This window comes from Antechinus flavipes, chromosome 4, assembly GCF_016432865.1.
Source record: "Antechinus flavipes isolate AdamAnt ecotype Samford, QLD, Australia chromosome 4, AdamAnt_v2, whole genome shotgun sequence".
In the NCBI taxonomy this organism is placed as follows: domain Eukaryota; kingdom Metazoa; phylum Chordata; class Mammalia; order Dasyuromorphia; family Dasyuridae; genus Antechinus; species Antechinus flavipes.
The window spans coordinates 79837265-79865064 of record NC_067401.1 but is presented as its reverse complement, the minus strand read 5'-3'; the positions used below and the strand labels follow the sequence as shown (position 1 = coordinate 79865064).

General features: G+C 33.2%; 1 protein-coding gene across 10 annotated transcripts in view; it reads left to right on the top strand.

Moving 5' to 3' along the window:
• ENAH (ENAH actin regulator) overlaps positions 1-27800 on the top strand; it is a 124214-nt gene that overhangs the window by 55887 nt on the left and 40527 nt on the right. For 5 of the 10 annotated variants that reach the window (XM_051993389.1, XM_051993392.1, XM_051993398.1 and 2 more), the window contains exons 2-4: positions 4674-4839; positions 8062-8239; positions 25921-25977. In XM_051993389.1, coding sequence (XP_051849349.1) covers positions 4674-4839; positions 8062-8239; positions 25921-25977 — 401 coding nt within the window. The remainder of the gene's footprint in view (positions 1-4673; positions 4840-8061; positions 8240-25920; positions 25978-27800) is intronic. The other 5 variants (XM_051993391.1, XM_051993393.1, XM_051993400.1 and 2 more) reach the window with 1 other exon arrangement.

The following is a 27800-nucleotide window of genomic DNA, read 5'->3' as shown; positions in this document are numbered from 1 at the left end:
TTGTGGTCCACACTCATTTCCCAAGTGTTCTTTCACTGGATGTAGCAGGTTCTGTTCATTACTGAACAGTTGGAACTGATTTGGATCCTCTCATTGTTGGAGAGAGCCACGTCCATCAGAATTGATTCTCACATAGTATTGTTGTTGAAATGTATAATGATCTCCTGGTCCTGCTCATTTCACTCAGCATCAGTTCATGTAAGTCTCTCCAGGCCTTTCTGAAATCATCCTGCTGGTCATTTCTTACAGAACAATAACATTCCTTAACATTTATATACTACAATTTATTCAGCCATTCTCCAATTGATGGGCATCCATTCAAGTTCCAGTTTCTAGGCTGCCACAAACATTTTTGCACATACAGTTCCTAAAGGAAGCCTTTTAAAACCACCCTTTGTCATCTACCTCTTGTGGTTTGAGTGTTTTTTAGGTCTAAACCTTTCTTATTTGCTCTTCTTCCCTCCCCCATTTGAGTGAAGTGCATCCAGTTTTCATCAGTTTGGATTACAGTGTGGTTCAAGTGTCACCTGCTTTCCTCACTCAAATTATGTGAGATAATCTCCCCTAGCTTTGTTTTCATTTAACATAAAACTAGGTTTTCCTTTCCATTCAAACAAAACATTTTTAGTCCCTTTTTGCCTTAGTAGACTCTCTGATCCTTGATAAGGATATAGTTCTTCAGGGACATATGTATTATCTCCTTATATTAGAACGTATATAGTTTATTCTTGTTTAATCTGTAAAGAATGTTCTCTCCTATTTAGCTTTTTATATTTCTCTTGACTCTTGTGCTTTTATTTCAAAGTTTCTGCTCCACTTCATTTAAAACAAAATCAAATACTTGGAAGGTCTGTATTTGTTTAAAATATAAAACATCCTCTCCTTGTCTCTATAGGGTTATACTCTTTTTTTTTTTTTTTCTGGGTATTCTTGTAGTAAGCGTATATCTTTTACTTTGTGGAATATCATATTCCAAACTTTCCATCTTCTATAGCTATGCATGCTACATTCTGTGTGGTCTTTCTTGCCTTTGCTCTTTAGTATTGAATTCTTTCTAGCTACTTTCAGTATTTTTCCTTTGACCTGGAAGCTTCTGATTTTGGCTATGATGCTCCTTTGTTTTAGGATTTCTCTCAGGAAATGACTGGTGGAGTCTTTCTAATCTATTTCTATTTGCCCTTTGATTCCAAGAGTTCTGGGCAGTCTTTTATGATTTCTTGAAATATGAAGTCTAGACTCTTTGGTCATGTCTTTTGGGTAGGCTTTTCATTTCTTAAAGTTTTTCTCCTTAATCTGTTTTCCTGGTCAGTTGTTTTTGCTTTGAGATTTCTCATACTTAATTTTTTTTCAGTGTTCTTTCCTTTTGACTTGTTTATTCTGATTTTTTTTTTTTTTTTTTAAGAATTAGTCCATTGCCTTTTTTGCTAAGCCTTTACTTTTCTTTCCATTTTTTCATTTATAGCTCTCATTTCTATTTCAGCTTTCCCTCCTGGCATTCTCATTTTATTTATACAAACTTAGTTCTTATTACATTCTAGCTTTTATTTCTTTGGGAAATTCAATTTTAATTTGTGCCTAAGCTGTGCTTTTCTCAAAGTTTTTCTTGTAGATGTTTTGGAATTATTCTTTTTTCCGAGTTTGCCTCTTAATGATGTATTAACTTGTCACAATAGAGTTTCTTGATTAGATTATTTTCTTTCTTTCTTTCTTTCTTTCTTTCTTTCTTTCTTTCTTTCTTTCTTTCTTTCTTTCTTTCTTTCTTTCTTTCTTCTTTCTTTCTTTCTTTCTTTCTTTCTTTCTTTCTTTCTTTCTTTCTTTCTTTCCTTCTTTCTTTCTTTCTTTCTTCTCTTTCTTCTCTTTCTTCTTTCTTCTCTTTCTTTCTTCTCTTTCTTCTCATTCTTCCAGCTTTACTTCTTGATCTTGTTCATACTAGAGCAATCTCTTGTGCTGTTACTTGGTTACATTTAATGTTATATTTTTTCTTACTGCTTCTTTATCAAAAGAGAATAGTGTGTTACCCCAGAATCTCTTGAGATGTCTCAGATTAGGAATGTAGAAGCTTTTGTGTACCCAAAGTTGTTTCATCCAGAAGTTCTCATCTCCTGCCGCTTAGCTCTGCAAGTTTCTCTGTAAACCTGAGTTTGAGACTTGCGTATCTGTGTATCTGCCACTGGTTGTATCTTCAGTAGACTGCTAACTAGACCGTCTAGAAAGCTATAAAGGATCACAATAACTTAAGTGCAGGTTCCTATTTGAGATGGGATTCTGGCTTTGGTAACAGTGTTGCCATTTGCTACCAGTTTTTGCTCTTTGCACAGGATCCAATCTCTATGCTAGATCTAATATCGGTTTTTGCCTTGATGCATAGCTTTAGGGAGATCTTGGTTCATTTCTTCCATCGGAAGAGCCCATGTGTTTGGTTGTCAGTAAACCCAGTCTCTAGAATTCAAAGACCTCCTGACTCTTTTTCTTTTGCTGAGCTAAGCTGGAAGAATGATTCGTGATTTTTTTCCTTGGATTTCCTGACCAGGAGAGGGACTTTGTTGTAGATATTTCTGGAAAGTTTATGAGAGAAAGTTGGTTATACTGTATATTCTGTTCCATTATTTTGGCTAGTCGCCTATTATGACACTTTTAGGTGTTATCAAATTTGAATCTGTATATATCTTCTATTCAGTCTTCAGTCTGTTTTTCTAGTCTGTCTTTTCTTCCTTCCTTCCTTCCTTCCTTCCTTCCTTCCTTCCTTCCTTCCTTCCTTCCTTCCTTCCTTCCTGCCTTCCTGCCTGCCCTCCTGCCTGCCTTCCTTCCTTCCTTTCTTCCTGCCTGCCTGCCTGCCTGCCCGCCTTCCTTCCTTCCTTCCTTCCTTCCTTCCTTCCTTCCTTCCTGCCTTCCTTCCTTTCTTCCTGCCTGCCCTCCTGCCTGCCTTCCTTCCTGCCTGCCTGCCTGCCTGCCTTCCTTCCTTCCTTCCTTCCTTCCTTCCGGCCCTCCTGCCTGCCTTCCGGCCCTCCTGCCTGCCTTCCTTCCTTCCTTCCTTCCTTCCTGCCTGCCCGCCTTCCTGCCTGCCTTCCTTTCTTCCTGCCTGCCTTCCTTCCTTCCTGCTTTCCTTCCTTTCTTCTTGCCTGCCTGCCTGCCTTCCTGCCTTCCTGCCTGCCTTCCTTTCTGCCTTCCTGCCTGCCTTCCTTCCTTCCTTCCTGCCTTCCTTCCTTCTTCCTTCCTTCCTTCCTGCTTTCCTTCCTTCCTTCCTTCCTTCCTTCCTTCCTTCCTTCCTTCCTTCCTTCCTTCCTTCCTTCCTTCCTTCCGTATTTTGGTATTTCTTTAGTGTTCTTATTCTCCATATTTTTTGGGGGGATAGGAGCTGTTTATAATCACTCATAATCACTGAATAAATCAATTTCTTTCAGATCATAGGAATTAATCTACAAAAGTGCTTTGTCAACCTTAAAGTGCTAACTAGTTAATGGCTAGCTGTTAGGATGATAATTAGTGAATTGATTATTCACATTTTGCCTTGCCACAGTACAGTATTGGCTTCTTCTGGGCAGGGATTGATTTCTTTTCTGTCTTTGTATTATACTCTGGGTCTAGAACAATGTTCTATACATAGTTAAATGCTTCAAAAATAATTGTAAGATAAAAAGAATTGAATAGGGCAAAGAGAGCTGACTTGATTTCCTTTGGAAATTGTTTAATGCTTCTTATGAACCCAAACTAATCTCTGAAGCATAAATCTTTGTTAATTTTTAAATTTAAAAAATATGCTTGTACTCATGTTGCATGGTTAAAAGTCAGTGAAATGCATGCTCCTAATATAAATGGGATGTAAATAGATTAATGGTGAGAAAATATGTAAAAGAAAGTATACAAAATTTGTCTGAATTTTGAATAACTAGAAAAGTAGATATTCTGATCATGGAGCAAAAGTGAGGATATGAAGTCCTGAGTTCATTTCAATCCTTAGCCATTATTTGTATGAGCCTGGTCAAGTCACTTAAGTTTTGACTGGCTCAGTTACTTTAGTTTTAAAGGGTTTCCCAGGGTTGTTGTGGGGCTCAAATAAGATAATTTTTGGTAAAAAGTGTTTAGTGTAATATATCTGGCACATAGTAAGAACCTAATATGCGTTTGTTCTCTCATCTACTTTTGAAGTACTGAAGTTACAGGTATTATTTAATCCTTGTTCCACATAATTCTTTGACAGTAAAATTAATTCCTAGGAAACTTGGGATTCCATTCTAGGAAGTAAAATTTAAATGAAATGATATGACCTCAGTTAACCTCTATAACTGAAAATGTAAATAATTGTTTACAAGTTGAAGTGATCATGAATTGGAAGTAGTCATGCTAACTTAGTAGTGTATCACAGTGAATACTATCTCATGCATCTAGTTTTTCTGTGTTTCTTTTTTTGACCATGATAGCTTGTTGCGAGTTTGTCCATTCTTAAATACTTAATGTGTATTTCATGTGCAGTTGAATATATGTATAAGTAAAGTAAAAAGTCTTTGTATACAGTTTGGTAAGTGAATAGAAAAATAATTTTTCAACTTTTATCAATATTTTTGATAAAATTTGGGTTCTTGATCAGTTTCACCATCTTTGTATATTGTATACTCTTCTATAATTTTGTATCAATTGATTTATAAATATTAAATATCTTACTTTTGTTCTTACAGTGAACAGAGTATCTGCCAAGCAAGAGCTGCAGTGATGGTTTATGATGATGCCAATAAGAAATGGGTGCCGGCTGGTGGCTCAACTGGGTTCAGCAGAGTTCATATATATCACCATACTGGTAATAACACTTTTCGAGTTGTGGGAAGGAAGATTCAGGACCATCAAGTAAGGACCTAAAAAAAAGTCTTAATCTCTTATTTGACATTGGAATTATTTAATTATTTTATTTAATAGGATTCTAATTGATGTAGTAACCCGTACTTTAAATGAAAGTTTTCAAATTTTTTCGTCCCATGAACCCTTTACAATATTCTTAGCAATTATTGAAGACTTTCCGTAGAGTTTTGGTTTATGTGGGTTATGTCTGTTGGTATTTATATGAAATTGAAACATGCTATCATTAATATAAAAATAGTTTTGACCTTGCAGATTTCTTGAAAGCATTTCTGGAACTCAAAAGAATATTTATACTATATTTTGAGAACCATTGCCCTAAATTAATTTCAGCTATAGAGCCATATTTACTATTGTAGCATGACTTGTGTTTTTAAGTAAGAAAACTAACCATAGAACCACATACAAATTAAACTTTTATTGCTACTTTTACTAACCATTTATTAGCTGCATTATCTTGAATAAATTTGTACTCCTTTGAAATTTTTTTTGAAGGAAAAAAAGACTCCTTTTTGTAAAACTTTAAATTTAATTACTAAAAACCTCAGGTATTTTCATATATAAAGTGGAATGCAAAAAGAGAACTGCTCATGAAACAATTCCTCTCAGTTCTATTTGCAGTTTGCTTTTCTTCCAGAATCATATAACAAAATTATCAGGTTACTTTATTGTACCCTGTCTCCCTCCTCCTTTTCTCTTTCATACATTTTGAAAAACATCAAAGGTCTTTTTATTTCTCTTTTGGGGGCATCACTACTAAAATAACCCTCACCTGTTAAATCCTCATTTCCCATAATTTGGGAAACAGATCACAAGCTTCACTTTACTATTTATTCTGAATATAGATAATTTGTTCATAGTTATCTGCTTGCCGTTCTACCATTAGATTGTGAGTTCTTCAAGGCTTGTGGCTATCTTTTTCTTATGTGTTTCTTATGATTAGTATAGTGCCTGAAAACATATTATATACTTAATAAATTTTTATTAGCATTGATTTCAGGTGAAAGTATTATATGAGGATTTAATTTCTCAGAAATGTTTTGAATTTGATAAACTCTAGCCCACATTCTTTGTATTATGACTTAATAGTGATCTTGGATAAATTACACACCTGAGTTTATGAGCACTTATGTAACAAGTCATTGAAAATACCCTGAGGTTTGTAGATGACCAATTGGAGAAAGTTTGTTGCTTTCCTACCCAGCTGCACAACTTTGATATTTATCTGACTTCTCCACTGGGATCTGGTACCTGGTATCTCATCACTTCTTTCACCTTCTTTTGTGTGTCTAGTCTTCCTCTTAGACTATAAACTCCTTGAGGATAAGAATTGTCTTTCAGAGATTAGCATAGTACAATATCTGCCATATAGTATATTGCTTAAATGATTGATTGTTGATGTAGGAATTGATGTTGGAGTTGGTATGACTGCTTCAGAACATAAAAATACAAAAAAAAGACATTTTGGAGGGGGAATGAGAAGAGAAGCCAACTTTACACCATAGAAATTTACCCCACTCTTTAGTTTGAGAAATAGTAATGAGAATCCACTGAAAATGTGAGTCCAATTCTGCAGTTATAAATTACCAAAAGGTGAAAGTCATGCTTCCTTCCATTGTCAGTCTTCTGGAGTCATGATTGGTCATATGTTGATCACTATTCTTAAGTCTTTCAAAGTTGTTTTCCTTTGCGATGTTGTGGTCATTGTATATATTTTTCTTAAAGTTCTGTTCACTTTGATTTTGTATTAGTTCATACTTATCTTCACTGGTTCTACTTCATCTTATTTCTTATTTTTTAATAATATTCCATTTCACTCATATGCATTCATTTGTTCTGTCTTTCTCTAGTTTATGGATGTTCACTTTGTTTCTGATCTCTGCTATCTTTTCAAAATAGTTTCTAGTTTTTTGCTGTTACAATAATTGGCAGCTATGAATGTTTCCTCTTTCTTTGATGTCTTTGAATATACTCCTAATAGTGTGTCGCAGTTGATTGACTTTTAGGGTATAGTTCTAAATTGCTTTCCAAAGTGGTTGGAATATCATACCATTCTGACAGTACTTTAATGTATTTTTCCTCTAACTGCCATTTTCCTTTTTTTTATCATCTTTTTCATCTGATGGGTATGAAGCTTAAATAGAGTTGTTTTAATTTATTATTCCCATCGTTATTAGTGATTTGAAGGTTAGCTTTCTTCCTCTGAGAACAGCCTTTGACCATTATTGTTGGGGATTGGATCTTGTTTTTATAAATTTGGATCATTTACATATATTTTTGGATGGTAGACCTCTTCCTTAGAAATGTTGCTTATAATTCTTAACTACTTGTTTCTTGGAAAATAACTCTTGATGTTATTTATTTTAGTACCTTGTATCAGATATCAAGCCTCCATTGGTAATAATTCTTCTAAATCCTTTTTAATTTGCTTTATTTATCCAAGAACTTTTACATTTTATTTAATCAAAATTATATATTTGATCTTTTGTCTGTCTTGTATTGTTATTTTTTTGTGCATCTATCATTATATCACCAGTATAAGCTTCACTTTTTTTATCTTTGTATTGCTGCTTCCCACTACAATCCTTTATTCATGGGAAACATTTAATAAATGTTTGCATTGAGATGGAATAATTGGGCAGACTTGCATAGTAAGTCAAGGAAGGAAATAATATTATAGAGCCTTTCAAATAGTAGTAAGATCAATTGATCCTACTCTCTTGAACTTCTCCATTAGGATGTAAGCTCTTTAAGAAGTTACTTTTTTATTTTTCTTTTTGTTTTTCTCACTAGCACTACACCTAGTACAGTTTTTTGGCACATACTGTATAAACTGTTGGTAAATGCATATTTTCCCCCATCTTTGCACGCAGATCGTATCCTACACTTAGCTCCACCTCTTGGAGTTCTTACCTACATTCAAGACTTAGCTTAAGGTATTACCTCCTATCTAAGATCTTGCTTAATTTCCTCTAGGTGACAATGCTTCCTGCTCCTCTTGCTTTATTTTTATCTTTGCCTTATTCATATTTACATATCATATATGTATGATTTTTCACCTCCTCAATCATCAGAATGTAAACTTGTTGAGGGTAGAGTCTGTTTGGTCTCTGTCTTGTATTTTCTCTATTTGGAATAGTGTCTTTTACGTAGTAGACACTTAAATTATTGTTAAATTACATAGAATTGATTTTGTCAATTATTGTTTTTTAGGTCGTGATAAATTGTGCCATTCCAAAAGGATTGAAGTACAATCAAGCTACACAGACCTTCCACCAGTGGCGAGATGCTAGACAGGTGTATGGTCTCAACTTTGGCAGTAAAGAGGATGCCAACGTTTTTGCAAGTGCCATGATGCATGCCTTAGAAGTGTTAAATTCACAGGAAGCAGGTAAAGTTTCAAAGTGGTTTTTCATGCTTGCAACTAGGCTCAACGTAAGGGTGAAATTTACATTAAATTGAATTATGATTTTAAAAACAACTTTATTTTTGGTAGCAAAACTTTTTTAATAAACTGTTTTGATCACATGTTTAAGTTAGATAAACTTTAATTTGCTAATTGATTTTTTTCTAGAGAAATATATGGATCATTTGTTATAATTTAAATCATTTTGAGCATGCTTTAATGTTTCAAGACTTCAATCTTTTATTAGAGTTTTGGTGTGGGAATGATAGGCCAAAAAATAAACAAAAGTGGAGCAAGTTTCTTTGCTTTCACTTTCTTCAAGGTTCTCTGAGTTGCTTTGTAGAGTAGAATTTGTGAACCACAGAATAAATATAATTCCTTACTTTCATATAGGAGAAAACCTAAAAATTTCACACATACATGGAATTCTTTTCAAAATCATTGGGACTAAAATTATCTGCTTCATACAAATATCCACATTTTTGAAAAAGAAGTTAACTATAAAGGAGATCAAAATAACTCTTGTTACATGTGATTATTTCCATATCTGTTGTATTTTTAAAATCAGGCTGTAGAGACTTAATGGTATAATTTTACCAGAGATAGAGTAGAGAATAAATTAACCATTACTAGGTCATAATTTTAATAGTTTATGAATACCATTAAATCTTAAAGCAAATTTTAAGAGATTCATTTGTGTGTCTTTGTACCTAGCATCTCTCTGTGTGGTCCTCCATTATGTTCTGTCTGATTTAATAAAAGTTTTATAACTAGTGTAAGTCACAGGCAATTAAATTGTATCATGGACTCCATGTGGTCATATATTTTCACAAAAAATTCCTTACAGAATTTTCTATTTAGAAAGAATAGTCCTACTGTGGTTACTTTTCTGTAAGAACATTTTAAACCTTATGTGTTATCCTGCATGAAAAAGTGTTTCTAAAATATCTTTTATTAAATTCTTGGCCCTAAATATTTTGTAAATTTCTTTTTGATAATTGAAGAACTAAGAACATTAGACCTCATTAATAGAACAATTCACTTGATTTTGAGAAAAAAATGAATTGTGTAACTAAAGTGGGAAGGAAAGTATCCTTGAACTTTTATATTTTTACATTAAAATTATATTTACATTAAATCAAATGAACTTTTTTCTCCAGTATTTTTTCCATATTTTCTTAGCTAAGGAAGTACTGTCTTGTCATATGTACTACCTTTTGTGGTCACAGATATTTTCTTTGTTGGCATAATGTTGAACATTATTCTATGTTGCCACATAGGGAAAAAAATATTTTGTGTGTCTTGCAAAAACTCATTTTATAGCACTTTGAGATTTATATAATGCTTTTCTCATAGTTATCATTTGAGGTACATATTAATTTATTATTAAGTCTAGTATACTTTCCACTGTACTGTACTATCTAGTAACATGTTTTATAAAATTTCTAAATAAATTAGTGAGCTTTTACAGGCATAAATTCAGTGCATATATTTAATGCACTCCTTCACCCCAAATTGATTCCCAGGTGTAGGGGTACAAGAAACTTTTAAGTGATATATTTTTTCATATATAAATAAATATACCTAAAAATGTAGTTGAATAACTGAAAATAAGGCACAATTCAGTAACAAAGGAATAATTGAGTATGTTTAAAAAAAGTTCTCAATATCATTGAGACGGATTCATTTTAATGAAAAAAGAATTCTTTGTTACTCATTTAGTAATCTGATATACTTTCTAGTTGTTTCACTATGAAATTAAATCAGTAGCCAGAAAGTTTTTATTGAAGGAACTGTTTTGAAATAATTTTTCTCTAATTTTTTAAAAGCATTTTTTACTTTAGCTTCCACTTAAAGCAATAAAATAGTACCAATTTCTTATTAAAATATATATGTAAATATTTTTTAATTTGGATTTATGATTTCATGAGTATGTATTGAAACGCTTCCCACCATCAACTCCTTCTGTGATTGATAATATGGGAGACAATTGCCAATATTGAGATGTTAAGTGACTTGCCCACAATCACAGAACTTCCATATTTGTCAGAGGCAGGATTTAACTCCAGATTTTTTCTTTATTGTAAATCTTGCCAACTATCTGCTCTGCTCTGCTTTGCCACTTTGGAATATATGGTGTGATATATAGCTATATTAAATTATTCTTTCTTTCCTGATTAGATCTGATTAGCAAAGATCCTGATTCTAATGTAATCATCATTAGAAATATTTATAATGCTTATTTTCCTTTAGAGCAAATGATAACCTTTTTTATGAGTTGAGCCCCTTTGGTAGTCTGGTAAAGCTAATGTATGACTCCTTAATCAAGGTGTTTTTGAGTACATAAAATATTTAAAATTATAATGAAATAATTATTAAAATATTTCAATTTTTTTTCACTGACCTGCTTTTGTAAAATGTATATGAGTAAGAATAGAATTTTAAAATTTTCTTTTTACTTCTCAATCATAAACTTGGGACTTACTGTTAATAAGATATTCAGTTTGCCATTTTCATTGACAAGTAACCCATAGAACAGGGGTCCTCAAACTACGGCCGTGAGCCAGATGCAGCAGCTGAGGACAATTATCCCCCTCACCCAGAGCTATGAAGTTTCTTTATTTAAAGGCCCACAAAACAAAGTTTTTGTTTTTACTATAGCCCGGCCCTCCAACAGTCTGAGGGACAATGAACTGGCCCCCTATTTAAAAAGTTTGAGGACCCCTGCCATAGAATATACCAACAATGCTTAACAACTGCTTCCCATATGAGTGATGAAGGTATAATGATGAGAGCAGTGGAAATTATCATAGATGGAGACAAGATTTATGTCTTTCTTTCTGGTTCCATAGACATATTCTTAAAGAATAAGGTCTTGATGGGATCTTATCCTAGAAATTTTCAGTCCTCACAATTGGGAATGTAGCAGCCATAATTCTGAATATTTGAATTTGGGATGGAAAATATGTTGACAAACAAATTTAAAAACTGAATTTCATTGATATTTCTCCTCTATTATAAGTTATGGTAGGAACAAGTTATGTGTTAAACCAACACATAGATCAAACTTGTCCTTGGGAAAAATTTGGACTAGGATTTAACTTGAATATTACAACTCTCACAGTGAAAATGGGGAGGGAGAAAGAATAGGTGAAGATCTGTGTTTCTATGGCAGGGGCAAGGGAGTTATGTTGTCTATTTTTAAAAATGTCTTATTCCCAAGAAATTTTTTTTTTAAAGCCAAGCCCTCCCAGAATTTTCCTCTTGCTTGCTCCGCTCTTAGAAATGTCTAAATGTCTTCTGTGTTACTTGCTTTCAGATAGTTACCAACTTCTTGCTAATTACCCACTCAGTGACAACATACTAAAGCTAATTTGTAAGCTTAACATTTTTGACCTTTTCTCTACCCACCAAACAAAATCACCTAGAAATTATCACAAAGAGTTAACACACAGGAGTTATTACATTAGCTACTAATTTTTACTATTGGTATTTTTTTCATGGTATAAATGAAAATGTTGCATGTTTGTGTGTCTTTGTTAAATTGAGCATTATCTCAACTCTTTTCCTTTATTTAATTGAGCATTAACTCTCTCTTTTTTGGGCTAACTGTAACATTAGTCAGGTATAAAATGATAGTCATGCTGATATTCAGTCCAGGACATATATATGAACACATGATTGTTGCTCTAACATACCTACCTCCAAAAGAAAAAAAGAAACAAATTAAAAAATAAATTTAAGTTAAGACTTATAAAGCAATCTTTTGCTGTTCTTAAAAAGAAAACTGATGGAAAAAGTTAACATTTTAAAGTTTTTTTAGCTAGAATTTTTTGTTGTTTGCTTATTTTTTCGTTTTTGTTCTTAGGCAGTGGGAGTTAAGTGACTTGCTCAAGGTTACACAGTTTAGTGTTACCTGTCTAAAGGGGGATTTAAACTCAGGTCCTTCTAGTTCCAGTGTCAGTGATCTTTTCATTGCTCCTCTAGTTGTCACCTAAAGGATTCTTATTTTTTTTTTTTAATTTTTCATTTTGTTTTTGAAAGGTATCCAGGATTATTTTCTTTTATTTAGTTTTGAACTTGGCATATAAGTCCATCTAGTATATTCTGGAATGCATAGAAGGTCCTAAATGTAGTAGGTGATATTTTCTGTTTATAAAGATATAGATCCTATCATTTTTGAAATAGAGTAAATTATTGTTTTTTATATCAGATACTTTGGTATTCTATTTGATAAGTATAATGGAAACTGGTCTTGATTTTGGATGTGAAAAAATAAAATAGCATTCAGACAGCATCGTGAGATTTTCTTTCTATATTATTTATCAAATAAAATTTAAAATTCAGTTATAGATGACAATACAATGAATATATAACTCCTTATGATGTTTCAGATAATTTATCTAGCCTTTTTTATTTTAAAAGCTGTTAGAAGAGGAGCATAAAGTTACTTACAAAAACACAGTGCTCATAGTAAAGGTTTTTGCAAAAATAGTTTTTGAGAGATTCATGGGGAACATCCAAAATAACTTATTTTCTATTATTTTGGACTACCAATCCAAAGAATTATTTAATGTAGGGTTTTTTTTAAAATAGCTCTTGCTCTTTTGATTTTCTATCACCTTATCAATCCCATTATATTTTTCTTTCATTCTAGGCCTCTTTTTAAAGAAAGTTATGATATAGTTTTTAATGCATTTTTCTCATATAAATTAAAGACCGTTTATCCTATCAAAACTTTGAGCCACCATATGAATATCTAATAATATTGAGATGGAGGCACAGAGATCATTTCTCTTCTATGGTAATAGTGTCAATCATGTACTTAAAATATTCAATTCCTTTTGCTTTTTGTAGATTTTACAATGAATGTTAGAAAAACAGCTTTTTGTTATCAAGGAAATGTTTGAAATAGCTTCAATGATTAGTTATTCAGATATTTTCCATATATCATAGATTAGGATTTTGTAATTTCAGATACCTTTCTTCCCTCCCTCCCCCTTCCTAAAAGGGCAGAGTAGGGAAGGAAGTTTAACGAAGAAATTCAGAGATGAAGGAAGTGTAATTCATGGCTATCAGGAAATCTGAAAAGAATATTTAGAAGCATCCTATGTTAATTTTAATGATTTTCTCTTTCAGTTTAACAAATTGTCCATGATGGGAGAATTTGTTTCTTAAGAGTAAAAAAGACAAAATAGGCATATACAACAAAAATTTGTATAGCACTTTTTATTGTTTGAAACATTGTCATATGTGTTATCTCATTTCCCAAAACAATACTATGATGTCATAACTGCATTTTACATATAAGAAACCAAGTTACATTGACTTGGTCAAAGTTGCGTATTAATCAGAGAAGTCCAGAGAAGATCTATGTCCCCCTAACCCACTCTTACTTAGGGCTTTGGTATTTTAGTTAGTTGATATTAGTCTATGTTCTTGCAAAGGCTTTTTATCTTTCAAGATCCTTGATTGACTTAATTTATGATGTTGAATAGCACATTAACACGAGTAAGATAGTGTTTGATTTCAAATTTAGAAATAGGATTCAAATGAATGGCTTATAGACGTGGAGCAAAAGCAGGGCTTATTGAAAGAGTACACAAGTGCAGATGCCAATTCATTAAAAATTTTTTGTCAGTGCAGCCTCAGCACACTCTGAATCAGAAGCCCAGTCATAACTCCAAAATCCCAATTACTGAAGGCATGTCAAGCAAATCAGTAACTGAGTTCTATGCAGATGACAGTATTCTTATTTTCCTTGAGAGCAAGTCATCTTAACTTTTTTGTGTGAATTGGTGAAATTGTATATAAGAATGCTTTTGACTTCATCAATAGGAAACTGGTTATGTTGAAATAAAATTAGCAAAATTAAAAAAAAAAGTTCATAGGCCCTAAGTTAGGAGCCCTTGTTTTTGGGAAATGTGCATTAGTAAGAACAAAAATAACACTTTTTTTATTTTTCCTAATCATAAGCTTGGAATTGACTTTTATTTAATAAATAAGAGAAAATATTCAACTTCAGTTGGTTATTTTTACTGACCGTTAACTCACTGTGGATACTAGCATTTCTTAAAGTTTTTTCCAGATTATTGTGATAAGGGGCAGGAGATGATGATGGATAATTGCATGTGCTTAGTGACTTAATATAGTTAGGATAATCTTCTGATGGTGCCATTTACACTCAGTCAGTGTTATTTTAAGCCAGTTGCTTTGATTAGCTTATGTAAATATTCATAATAGATAATACCTTCACTGTTGTGAGAACAGTTCTTTGCAACCCATACAGTACTAAATAGGGTGAGTTTTTACTGTCATTTTCCCTTTTATGGAAGTTTAGCCTTGTATTTTTATATTTATTGGTAGCTGATAGGAGTCTTAGAAATTTGTTTACATGTCAGAAATTGTTTTAAGCAGCCTGGTAATTTGGGAGAAGCACATAAAAAAAGTACGTAAGGAATTTTCTCTTATGCTTCTCCATATGTTCAGGTGAGAGGTAACTAGGGTTTGAGCTAGTTAGTTCTATGTGAAAGAAGAGAGTAATGTCCATAACAAATACTGACTGTCCTGATGGAAGCAAAAAGATTTGGCATCTGGTTAAAATTCCATTATATTTGTGTGTTCCAGTTGTTTAGTACATAAACATCTGATGGTTATCTGCTTTCCCCCCCAATTCTTTATTACTATGAGAAATGTTGCTATGCGTATTAGACTGCTTGGGACTACTATTTAGTTAGTCATGGGAGTTCTAGGTCGAATTTCTCAATTTCTTAGCATAGTTAACAAATGTTTTGAATTTTCCAAAATGTTTGCAGTAATTTATATTTCCAGCAACAATGCATATTTTCATTTTATAGTCAATTTTATAGATTTACTGAGTATGAAGCAAAACTTCAGAATTGTTTTGATTTGTATTTTCTTACTATTAGGAGTTTGGAACAGTCATTCATATGGCTAAACTTAGTTTTAAAAAAAATTTATGTCTTTTGATTAAATATATGTTGGATAATGTCTTCTGTGCTGTGTGTGTTACTAATTTTTTTCAACTACTCTTTCCAAAGTTAGCAATGATACATTTATTACCAAAACTAATGACCTCTTCCATTCTTGACTTCTTTTATAAGCTTTGACACTCTAAGGCATTCACTTTGCTTTTATTCTCTTCTGTAGGTTTTTGCTGGATCTCATGTGCAGATGGGGATTTTGCTCCAAAGTTATGTCATGGCCCCCTTCTCCTCTCCTTCTGTACTAGTTCACTTGGTGATCTCATTAATTCCTATTGATTCAGTTATTATCTCTATGTGATGATTCTCAAATCTACTTGTCCTACCATAAATTCTTTTCTGATATTCAGTCTTGCATCTTCAATTGCCTGTTGGACAACTTAAACTAGATATTTTAAAGTCAGCTTAAAACTCAGTATGCTCAAAATATAAATTCTCCCCCGCAATATGTCCTCTTTCCTAACTTTCCTATAACTGTCATTCTTTATCTTGTAATATTTCTTTGAGTCATTTGGGATAACAACTTGGGTGTCATCCTCTACCTTCTCTTCTCCCTATCCTTATGTTCAATCACTTGATAAATCCTACCTTTGTTTGTATCTTGGTTATGTTTCTTGTGTATGTCCCCTTTCTCATTTCTGACACTGCCACCTTCTTGCTATAGGCCCTTGTGATGACCACGTATTTTAAAGTCACCCAGAGTCAGGAATTCAGGTTAAGGGAATTTTTATTCTTTGTGGAGGTGAAGGGGGATGATGATAGGAATGTGAGCAGCCGTGACACAAACCCTGCCAGCAGTCTTTCTGCCTCTCTCTCTCTCCACCCACCCAAATCATTTCTATATCATTTCCTATATAACACATCAAAACTCCCACAAAGAATGGGCTGGGCCATTCTTTCTCCAAGCATATATTAATAGAGTATTGTCCAATTGCTATTTAGCCTCACATGCTTGGGACCTCAGTGCATCAACTCGAGCTTCAGCTCATTACAGGCCATCATCATGTCATATCTGGATAGTTTTAAGCTTATACTTTTCTGTCAATTTGGTTTTCCTAAAGCACAGGTCTGACCATATTTTCCCCTTTGCTTCCTACAAACCCCATTGCTTTCAGGATTAAATACATTGCTTTTAAAAATTGTCTTCTTCCTATCTTTCTAGTTATCTTATACCTTACTTCCCTCCATGCTTCCTTGATATTTTTAGCACAATATACTCTCCATATCTAGAGTTCTTGAATTTTCATGGCTTTCTTTCAGTTCCTGAAATTTTCTCCCTCCAAATGTTCACTTCTTAGCTTCCTTCAATTCTCAGATAAAATCTCAATATTTCCAAGAACTCTTTCCTAGTGGGGCACCTAGATGGCACAATTGATAGAATACCAGCTCCGAGTTCAGCGGGACCCAAACACTTAAAGTTGTATGTCCCCAATTGTCTTGGTGTCCCCTCCAAGAAATCTTACCTAATAATACTTTAGGTCATTTTCTTGTGGTTTTATATATATAATTGTTTGTGTAAAAATGTTAATTGACTTGATTTGATTTGGCTATTGTAGAAGACATGGTGAGAGGGTGGAGGATAGTAGTTAGCTCCCTCCCGTGCAGTACACAGTATTCCTGTTTTGGTTTGACCAGAACAGGATTTATACTTATCATCTTCTTAATCTTGGACAATATGCAACTTTTAGTGATATCTAGGCTTACATTAGCATTCTTGGCCACTATGTCTCACTATTAACTGTACTTGATCTTACACTTCAAAAGTTGGGCTCTGCTCCTAGGGTGGAAGGAATACTATGTCAGGCTTCAGGTTTTTCATGCAGCTGTTTTCCAAACTCATTTTCAGTACTGTAAGTTTTCAGTTCTTCCAAAGTGGTATGATCTAAAGAGAGATGTGATTACTGCTTTCTTGGCCTGTGTTTGGTCTGTGAGCGACCCCAAATTCTTTACTGTTGTGAACCTGTGACCAAGGTCCCCCTCTGTGGCTACATGCTCTTGTGTGTTAATGTTCTTCCTCATCCTGGGACGGGACCTGTGTCTGTGACTCAGATCTCTTTTTGGATAATGTGACATAGTCCTGTATCCAGTGCCAGCAAATAGCCCTTGTGATCTGTTTCTGACTAGTTGTCCCTGGGGACTGAGAGAGCTCCATAGTTGCTGCTACTGATTCAGTAGCTCTCAAGGCCTGCATGGTCTGTTTTTATTCAAATTAAACACTATAGTTTACTTAAAATGTAAATTACGTGAAAGGAGGAAGTATAATGTGAAATAAATCTGGAAAGCTATGTTGCAGCTTTATTGAAAAAGGCCTTTTAATGCTAGACTGACCTTTTAGAATACTGGATGGAGGATTTATTGAAGCACAAGGGGGTGAGAATCTTACCATTTGAAAAGAAAAAGGTATATAACTTTCATTCTGAGACCCATGCCAGTAAGGTCAACAAGTCCATCAATATTAAAGTAAAGGGCATATCTTATTTTGGCAATGGCAAAGGATTACCATTTAGAGACAGAGACTAAAGAAATTACCATGGTAAGTGAAGAAGGTCACATAGAACAATATGAAAGAGGAATGAGAGTTGAATGGAGCTGGAGATAATGAGGTTTTGTTAGGAACTGACATTGGGGGATATGATTCAGTAGAAGGGGACAGATTCAAGAGACTTTCATAGAGGTTAAATTTAAATAAAGTTGAAATGAAACTGAGTCAGAAGAGAGTGTCTATAGTGGTTTCAAGATTGAATGACCAAGAAGTGGTTACCCTCAACAACATCTGAGAAGCCAGGAAAAGGGGAAAATTTAGTGAGGAAGTCTGTGATTTTAGCTTTGGAAATGGGTGTTTGAAGTGGGGACCTTGAAGTAGTATAATAATAGCTAATATTTATGTAGTATTTGCTATGTGCCAGCATGGCATGTGTTAAGGAAATGCTGCACAATTATTATCTCTTTGGAACCTCTGATAGGCAGGTTCCTAATTTTATAGATATAGATATATAGATAGATATTTTTGAGGCAAATGGGTAAATGTGATGTGGCCAGGATTATATACTAATAAATATCTGAGGCTAGATATGAAGGGGAGTATATGAGAGATGTTAACTAGGGTCAGGACTTGCAACTGATTTGTTATGGGGAGTATAAATGAGAAATCAAGGATTACACCTGGATTGTAAGCATGGATGACTGTGAGATCCCTTACAGTAATAGGAACTTTTGGAAGAGAATGTTAGAGTGAAAGCTAAAGAATTCAGTTTTGAACTTGTAGTATTTAAGATTTCTATTTGGACATGTCTGTGTCTAAGGAACTTCCTGTTGAAGATGTCCAGTAGGCTTGAAATCCCAGCTAAGAGAATATCAAAAAGAAGATAATAGTCAACAGTGGCAAAAGCTTGAAGTGAGGGTCAAAAAGGCCTTTAGATTTGGCAATTTAGGAGAGCAGTTTTTTTTTTTTTTTTTTTTTTTTTGTTTTGTTTTGTTTTGTTTTGTTTTGTTTGGGCAATTGGGGTTAAGTGACTTGCCCAGGGTCATTTAGCTAGGAAGTGTTAAGTGGGTGAGGTCAGTTTTGAACTCAGGTCATTCTGACTGCAGGGCTGGTGCTCTACCCACTGCGCCACCTAGCTACCCCAGGGGAGCAGTTTTAATAGATGCTGTTCTATAGTGAGCCAGAGGAAAGAAACATTGATTATAGATAGCCTTTTCAAATAGTTTAGTTGCAAAGGGGAGAACATATGGCACACAGGCCAGTGAGGCACTTGAGGATGTGGGAGGCATAAGCATGTTTGTAAGCCCTTAGGGAAATAGGGAAACGGCATCCAAGGAGAGGTTGAAACTCATGGGAAGTTTGAGAAGGGATGGACGGTGGGATCATGAGTTAACTGGTGAGAATTAAAAGTATGGCAAAGTGTATTTGCTTTCACTTTTTCTTGCTCACCTTTTCTATATTGCTGTTTTAGTAGTTTGGATAGAAGCTATTAAAGAAAGGAAGCAGAAGTTTAGGATCTGAGGTAGTGGAAATAGATTGAGGTTTGGTGTTTTTTTTTTTTTTTTTTTTTTGCTTCACCATTTCTCTTGCCTGTATTGCTTATAGTTTTGTGCATTCAGTCTTTGTAGAGAAACAGATTGGAATTCTGAGAAGGGAACCAAATGATTCCCTTCCCTGATCTCTAATTTCTTATATCCCTTTGCAACCTTTTTCTTATAAGGGCTAGGAAGTTGAGGTGGTCAAGAAAAAAATAAGAATTTATTCTCATTCTCTCATAGACTGCTAAGTGGACATTGAGATTTTAGAGGGGAGGCTTTCTTTTCACTGCAACCACAGTAATCAAGCCCTTATCAGCTCTACTTTAGACTGTTGTATCAGCTCCCTAATTTCTTTTGTCACTAGCCTTTTGCTTCTCTAATTTGACCTTCATGTAGCTGCCAGAATTATTTTCCTAATGTATAGTTCTAACTATATCATTTCCCTGATTGAATAGCTTCAGGGGTTCCTTAGTGTTTTGGGGCTAAAAGATAACTCAGCCTTGCATTTAAGGTACTCATAGTCAAGCCTGATCTTACCTTCCTAGTGTTAGTTGATAGTATTCTGCTGTTCTTTACTGCCAAACTGAACTTTTTGTTCATTTCCTTTTGTTTCTTCCTGCCTTTCTCTATTCATGTAAACCATCTTTCATACCTAGAACACATTACCTCCTCATCTTCCTATAAAAATTCTTATTGTCCTTTCAGGTGTAGTTCAGATGAAACTGCTTCTGTAATACCTCCTAATTTCCCTCACTTGAAAGTCATCTCTCTCCCTCTACTTTCATCAGATTTCTTAAAAGAATTTTTTATCTTTACTTTGTTATTATTAAACTTGTCACTTTTTACTTTATATCAGGCTTATAATATGTGTCCTATCCTTTTTATCTTGAAAACTGGGACTGCCTATCATTTTATATCCAGTGCATAATGATAATAATCATTAGTATAATCAAACCAACATTTACCTAGCACCTTGAGGTTTGTAAAGTGCTGTGCAAATACTTCATTTTACCTCCAAAAGAATCTTGCAGGGTTGATGCTATTATCTCTATTTTGCAGATGAGCAAATTGAGACATGAGGTTAGGTAACTTGGCCAAGGTCATGGAGTTACATCCCTTGTGTCTGAATATCTAAGGGTTGAAGGGGCTAAGGCAGGATTTGAACTGGATCATCCAAATTTCCAGTTCGGGTTCTTTACTTCTTCTAACAACTTAGCACTTAAAAAAAAAAATACAGTAAACACTGAATAAATGTTTGTTGAGTGGATTAAATAAAATTGTTGGGGGTTGAAACAGTAGTGGGCCAATTTGGCAACGTGATGAATTGAAACAGGAAAATGGGAATGAAGCGAAAGAATTCCATGAGAGCGTGTAATTTTTTTGGAGCTGAGTCTTTCCAGTTATCCTTCTTATTTTGTGTTCAATTTTAAGTCAGGGTTTGCTTGAGGTGACAAAACTAGACTTCTAGCTATTTTCCTATGCTTTTTTTGTGTAGTATTAACATTTTAAAGCAATATGCATTTGAGAGAGGAAGTGAATGTGGGTTGGTATCCTTTTGTTTCCTTGCGTACTGAGATAACTAAAATTCACAATTAATAAAAATTGTTTTTTTTAATTTTTATTTAATAATTACATATTGACAGAACCCATGCCAGGGTAATTTTTTACAATATTATCTCTTGCACTCATTTCTGTTCCGATTTTTCCCCTTCCTCCCTCCACTCCCTTCCCTAGATGGCAAGCAGTCCTATATATGTAGGATATGTTGCAGTATTTCCTAGATACAATATATGTTTGCAGAACTGAACAGTTCTCTTGTTGCACAGGGAGAATTGGATTCAGAAGGTATAAATAACCCGGGAAGAAAAACAGAAATGCAGATACTTCACATTCGTTTCCCAGTGTTCTTTCTTTGGGTGTAGCTGCTTCTGTCCGTCATTTATCAATTGAAACTCAGTTAGGTCTCTTTGTCAAAGAAATCCACTTCCATCAAAATATGTCCTCATACAATATCGTTGTCGAAGTATATAATGATCTTCTGGTTCTGCTCATTTCACTCAGCATCAGTTCATGTAAGTCTCGCCAGTCCTCTCTGTATTCATCCTGCTGGTCATTTCTTACAGAACAATAATATTCCATAACATTCATATACCACAATTTACCCAGCCATTCTCCAATTGATGGGCATCCATTCATTTTCCAGTTTCTAGCCACTACAAACAGGGCTGCTACAAACATTTTGGCACATACAGGTCCCTTTCCCTTCTTTAGTGTTTCTTTGGGGTATAAGCCCAATAGAAACACTGCTGGATTAAAGGGTATGCACAATTTGATAACTTTTTGGGCATAATTCCAGATTGCTCTCCAGAATGGTTGGATTCGTTCACAACTCCACCAACAATGCATTAGTGTCCCAGTTTTCCCGCATCCCCTCCAACATTCATCATTATTTTTTCCTGTCATCTTAGCCAATCTGACAGGTGTGTAGTGGTATCTCAGAGTTGTCTCTCTGATCAATAATGATTTGGAACACTCTTTCATATGAGTGGTAATAGTTTCAATTTCATCCTCTGAAAATTGTCTGTTCATATCCTTTGACCATTTATCCACAATTAATAAAAATGAACACATTACCTGTGATAACTGGAGTTTCAAACTAATGCTCTACTAACTTTTGATAGTATTGAGTGATTTTCTTGTAAGATTTGTATATTATGTACGTATATGTATGGTTTACAAATAAATGCAAATAATATATTTTTCTATCAGATTTTGAGATCTAGATTCTTAAGGACATTTTTACCCTACAGCATAGATTTTTGATCTCTTAATTGAGCTATTTTCTTATTACAGTGTTATTGATCTCCTATATACTTCTTTGAGAATTCAATTCAATAAAAATTCCTTTAATATCTATATGGCAAGCCACTATTGTGTGCCATTGGGCTACTACAATGATAAAAAGCAGACCATATCTTCATAGAACTTACTTTCAATTGAAGGGAAACAGATAAGTGACCAAGCTTTGAAGGAATTCCAAGTAGAATGGGGAGTGTTCAAGGAATGTGGGACAGTAAAAACATGGAGGACTACAACTTTACTACTTTGGCTGGAATGTAGAATTGTGAGGAAATAACGAAGTCAGTCTAAAAGGATATTCTGGAGTCATATTGGGAAGAACTTTAATCCCAAACACAGTTAAGTATATTTTATTCTGATATATATATATATATATATATATATATATGTATGTATATATAATAAATATATAGATATCTATAGATAGATATGTAATATCTGTATTATATCTTAAAGGATGAAGGAATTAGGAATTATTGGAGGAGGAGCCCCCAGTTATTTAGGCTATTGCAGTAGTGATGGAAGCTGAATTAGCAAGATGTCTGTTTAAATGAGGTAAAGGAGTTGTAATGTAAAGATGGAAGTAGAATTGAGGAAATGTGGTATGTGAAGGAAAGTTAAGAGTTGTGTTTCACTTTGAGATTGTGAACCTGGGTCATTGAAAGATGATAGTGTCTTTGCCATAAATAGGAAAATTAGAAAGAATGATAAGTTAAGGGAAAAGATGGAATTCTATTTTGGACATTCATTTGTTAAAACAAGCATGTTTTTAAGATGAGTTTGAGATGCCTGTGAGAAATGCAGATGGAGATGTCTAACAGGTAGCTTTTTGATGTAGGACTAGAGCTTGAGAGAGCTGAAAGCTAGATTTGTAGATTGGGAAAACAACCTTCATAGAAATGATAAATGGAACCTGTAGAAACTGATGATAATTTTCAAAAGAGAAAAAAGCAAAGTGTTCATTTTGCCCAGGGAGTGAGACATGGGATCATTGAGTAATTGTCTGGATGATAGGAGGAGCACCCAGAGAGCTGTATCACAGAAACCCAGTTGGGAAAGAGACAATATATAAAGGGGCTAGTAAGAATTAGCACTCAAAAAGGCCAGGAAGGGAAAAGTAAAAAGCCCTTGAGTAATAGAGCCAAATCTTTTTCTTGTGAGATTTAAAAATTTTAGCAAGAATATTAACCATAAAAATGTGAGGGAAAGACTGCCGAAATTCCTTCAATTAAAGGTAGGGACCCTCATTTTTAACATCTACACCTTATGTTCTGAATGAATAATTAGAAAACTAGGGATTATAGTCTTATCTCAGCCTATGTGATTTTTGGCAAATGATTTAGGATCTCTGAAATTTCATTTCTTCATTTGTAAAATATGTAAAACAATTTCTTTGTCTATCTGATCGTTGTTTTGTGAGACTCAAATGAGATAACAAATGAGAAGGATTCAAAAATATCAAAGTGCCATACAAATATGATATAATTATTTTTAGTCACCTCCTAAAGAATCTGTATTCTGCTTCTGGCAGCATTTCAGTATTTATTAGTTCATTTATGTTGTATAGAATATTCAAATCAAGTCAAATTCTTTTCAGTGAATTAACTTAATAACTTTTTGACAAGTTATCATCAAAAAATTATTATCAAACTAGAAATTTGTTTTTCAGGTTAGATGCTTTTTAAGTGAGGCAAAATCAAATGAAATTTGATATATTTTAGTGTCTTTTCTCTTTTATTTCTGTATTTTTAATCTTTTCTAGCAAAGAAAGAGTTAATAGCAACAAGGATGTTAAGCAGGAAATGCTGTTATCCTTATGCATATGATGGAATGAATAATTTAGTATCTTCGGGAAATGCAAACTGCAGTAAGAATTCAAGCAACCTTTATCAGAGTAGTAAGCAACATTTTGCTTGACCGCATGAAGTGAAAATTCTTTTCAGAAAAGGAAGGTTTAAAGTTTTCATTGCAGGAATATTATATGGCAGTTTAAATTACAGTATGGATTCAGATTTTTTGGGTCTAAAAACAGTAAGACTGCATCAGAGAAACCATGGCTTACCTGCATTCTGACAATTCTCAGGAAGTAATTGGCAACTCTCCTTGCCAGTATGGTTGGTAACAGGATTTGGCAGTTTCTGTGCTGTCAGAAGAGGGATAATTTCTCAAGTTTCCCTTGTAAGTGCTTATTTTTATTATGCTTCTTTACATGCAAATTGTTTTAAGTAGAAGGGATGGCTAAAACATCAGTCCATTTTAATTTAATCTAAATTATCTAAGAGCCCTAAAAATTGTCAAGTAGTATTTCCAGAATAAATTCAGATTTGTAATTTTAATTAAAAAAATTACTCTGATACAAATAATCTAATCTTAGAATGTTTGATAATATAACTAGTAACATAACTGTCATTACTATATATTTAGTCATATCTTGAGAACCTTGTTGTATTGACATATGTGGCTTTTTATCCTCAATTTAATTTTTTTTTGGATGTTGTGCAAAAATAAGAATGTTAGCTATATTAAATGCTTAAAAAAGCTAGACATGTATAAAATTGAGTTATCTTAAATTCAAGCCTTCTAAAAACAATCTAGATTTGTTGCATTATACTATGATTTAAACATTTGAATTTGTATTCTTCTACTAAGTATAAATTGGTTTCATTATGTTTTGGGGAAACATTTTTAGGTAGTACAAGCTGTACTCTAAAGTATCACACTTTTTTTTTTTTAACTGTCTTAATTTTGGTAGTCGTTGCTTTAAAAGTTATTATTTTTCTTTTGGTGATATTTAAACCAGTTTATTTTTAACTCACTGAATGTTTCTTGGTTACTACCAATTACAACAGAGACCATCTCCCAAGAATTTTAGATCTTATACAAATCATATTAATGTAGAAGATATGTAAATATGCATACAGATTCTCTCTTCCACCTTTTTTTCTTTATACGTAATTTTAATGTTGCACACAGTCTTTGTTAACTCTCTAAATTTTTATTCTTTTCTGGTCAGTGGGATTCAGTTTTTTAAAAGTTCTATATAATAGCGTAAATGTATATGATCATATACATGTTATACAAGTTTATTTCATGGATATTTAGTGTTCCAGTTAATATTTCCTGCTTTCTCTATTTGATACACAAACATGTTGATTAACATTCACAAATGGTTTTAAAGAGAAGAAACAAAAGAATAGCAGAGACAATGTGTCACTCTCATTTTTGGTTTCAATGCAAATGAAATATGTTAATTTATTTGAAATATATTAATATAAAACTTAATTGCTATAGCCTCTTTTCATGGTGATGGGATCTTTTTTGACAAATAGGAATCAGAAAAAAACAATTTTTGATGTCCGTATCAATATATATTTTGTTCATTCTCAAATGAAAATTATCTTAAACAGAATAGGGCACAAGTTTATAGGTACATTTTATAACTCTCTTAGATTCATAAATTATGTCTGATTTTAACTTAGAGACCAAAAGTCCATTATGTTCTTTAAATGTGAAATGAATGTTACTTCATCTGATAGGTTTTATTATAAAGTTTTTTCTGTCCATAGATGAGATCATAGGGAAAAATATTTGGTTATGTATATATATCAGAGTACCAAATTCTTAATAGGACTTTTAGGGGAAAAAGGAATAACAAGAAATATGTATAAATACACACTAAACATTTAAAACCACCTTTTAGTCTACTATGAAGTCCCTGGACTAATCATTTACAGATGGCCCCTTTGTCCTTTGAAGCTTCTAACACCAAGGTGTCTGTTGCAGCCCAGAGCAAGGTTACTGCTACCCAGGACAGCACTAATTTGCGATGTATTTTCTGTGGTAAGCAACATTATGTTTACATTATTTTTTTCAAGCTGTGGTACATACTGCTTGCACTTTTCATTAGTCTTATTAACCCTTAGGCCATGATCTAATTTGTGGTAATTGAAATTTATTATAAACTATTGTTTTTATATTGTGATCAATGTTGTTGTAAATGCATATATTAGTCTGCTAGCTTTTGAACCTGCTCATTAGGAAGGGTGCAGAATCACTCTTTGGGAAATCTTGACCATGATCAATTCTTTGTACTCTTGTAGATAATGCTTTTTAAATTTTGAAAAAATGTTAGGTTTAGGAGAAGAGTATCTTCTCATTTTAAGATCTTTTAATTACAAGTCTTAAGGTATTAAGACCTAAAAAATGTCTCCTTTTATATTACTTTTTAGATAAATTAAATTACCTCCAGTTACCGAATGGGTATTGAGGCAATATAAGATTTATTTCAAGAGCAACAGGATGGTGTCCTGGGTACATTAAAAAAAAAAATAAAAGCTCAAGTAGTTGTTACCTAATTTTAAATTTAGGCTTTTAGAGCACACACATATGAGCCCATTTCATTTTGATGCCTTAGTAAAACAAATTAAGAAAAAAAATAAAACTTCCAAGCAAAAGACTGGTTATTCTATTTTTGCCTTTTCTTTTTGGTTTCCCTACATTCTAAAGTTCTATAGTTTTGAAACTTTCCCTTCCAAAAAAGCAGGTTTAATTTGATAGTTTTTAGAGTACCAAGTGATTTGAAAAAGAATAAGAGCAAAAGAAATTTTGCAGATTTTATCCTAATAGTATAAATTCATTTAAGGTTGTATTTATTATTATTATTTCAGAATATTTCAACTTTGCTCCTTTGCATCCAAGAAAACCAGAGCCTATCACTTTAAATTTTAATTTACTAACAGATTAAGGATGAAAGAGTTATTTTTAAATTTGTGAATATTTTTCCTTGTCTATAATTAGTGAGGAAATATTTATTGTTTTCTTTGAAAATAAAGACTGAAATAGAACATTAATATTTAATTGTAATAATCATGTCAGTTACATAGTTTAAAGATTTTCATACAGTTTTTGAGACATGGTAGCTGAATCAGTTATCCATCATCAGCGTTTTATCAAGTGGAACAAAATGTTCTTACAATGTTATGCTTTAGTTTTAATATTGTTGGACATATTTTTCAGATTTTCTTCCCTAGAGAGGCCATTCAGGCTGTCTTTTGTCTATATGTGAATATTCTATTTTAGATTGTAAACCATTGTATTTTTGCCTATTTTAAGGTTATTCTATTCTTATTTCCTTTGAAAATTTCTTGCATTTTTGATACATTACAATTTTTTTTAATATTAAGATTAACAGAAAATAGAGTTTGCAAATTGGCCAACTCTTCTGTAAATTAAGGACTTGACCACCTGCAGAGAGATTAATTCAACTCCAGTCAATCAAAATGATTCTATAAAAAGTTGATAGTGAAGTGGAGGGAAAAAAACCAAGCAACAGTTGTTGATGAAAATAAAAGCCATCCTTTTTTGAGTTTCCTTTGAATTAAGCCCTGAAATGAATGTTTTTTTTTTTTTTTCATTGTTTCCATTGAAAGCCAAAAGTGTAATATTGATTACCTTCCTTCTTTACTGATTCTTATGTAATATAGGTTCTTTGAAGAGTTTGCTAATGGAGTGTGAAGGGGGAGAAAGATTTAATGAATTTTGTGTCTTTTCCAATGGCCAACCTTGTTAACTTCCAGAAATGATAAATTTTTCTGACCCTACAAACTTAAGGAAATTTCTAAGCTATAGAAGGGTTGTAAAATTTGTCAGTGAGGCAATTACTA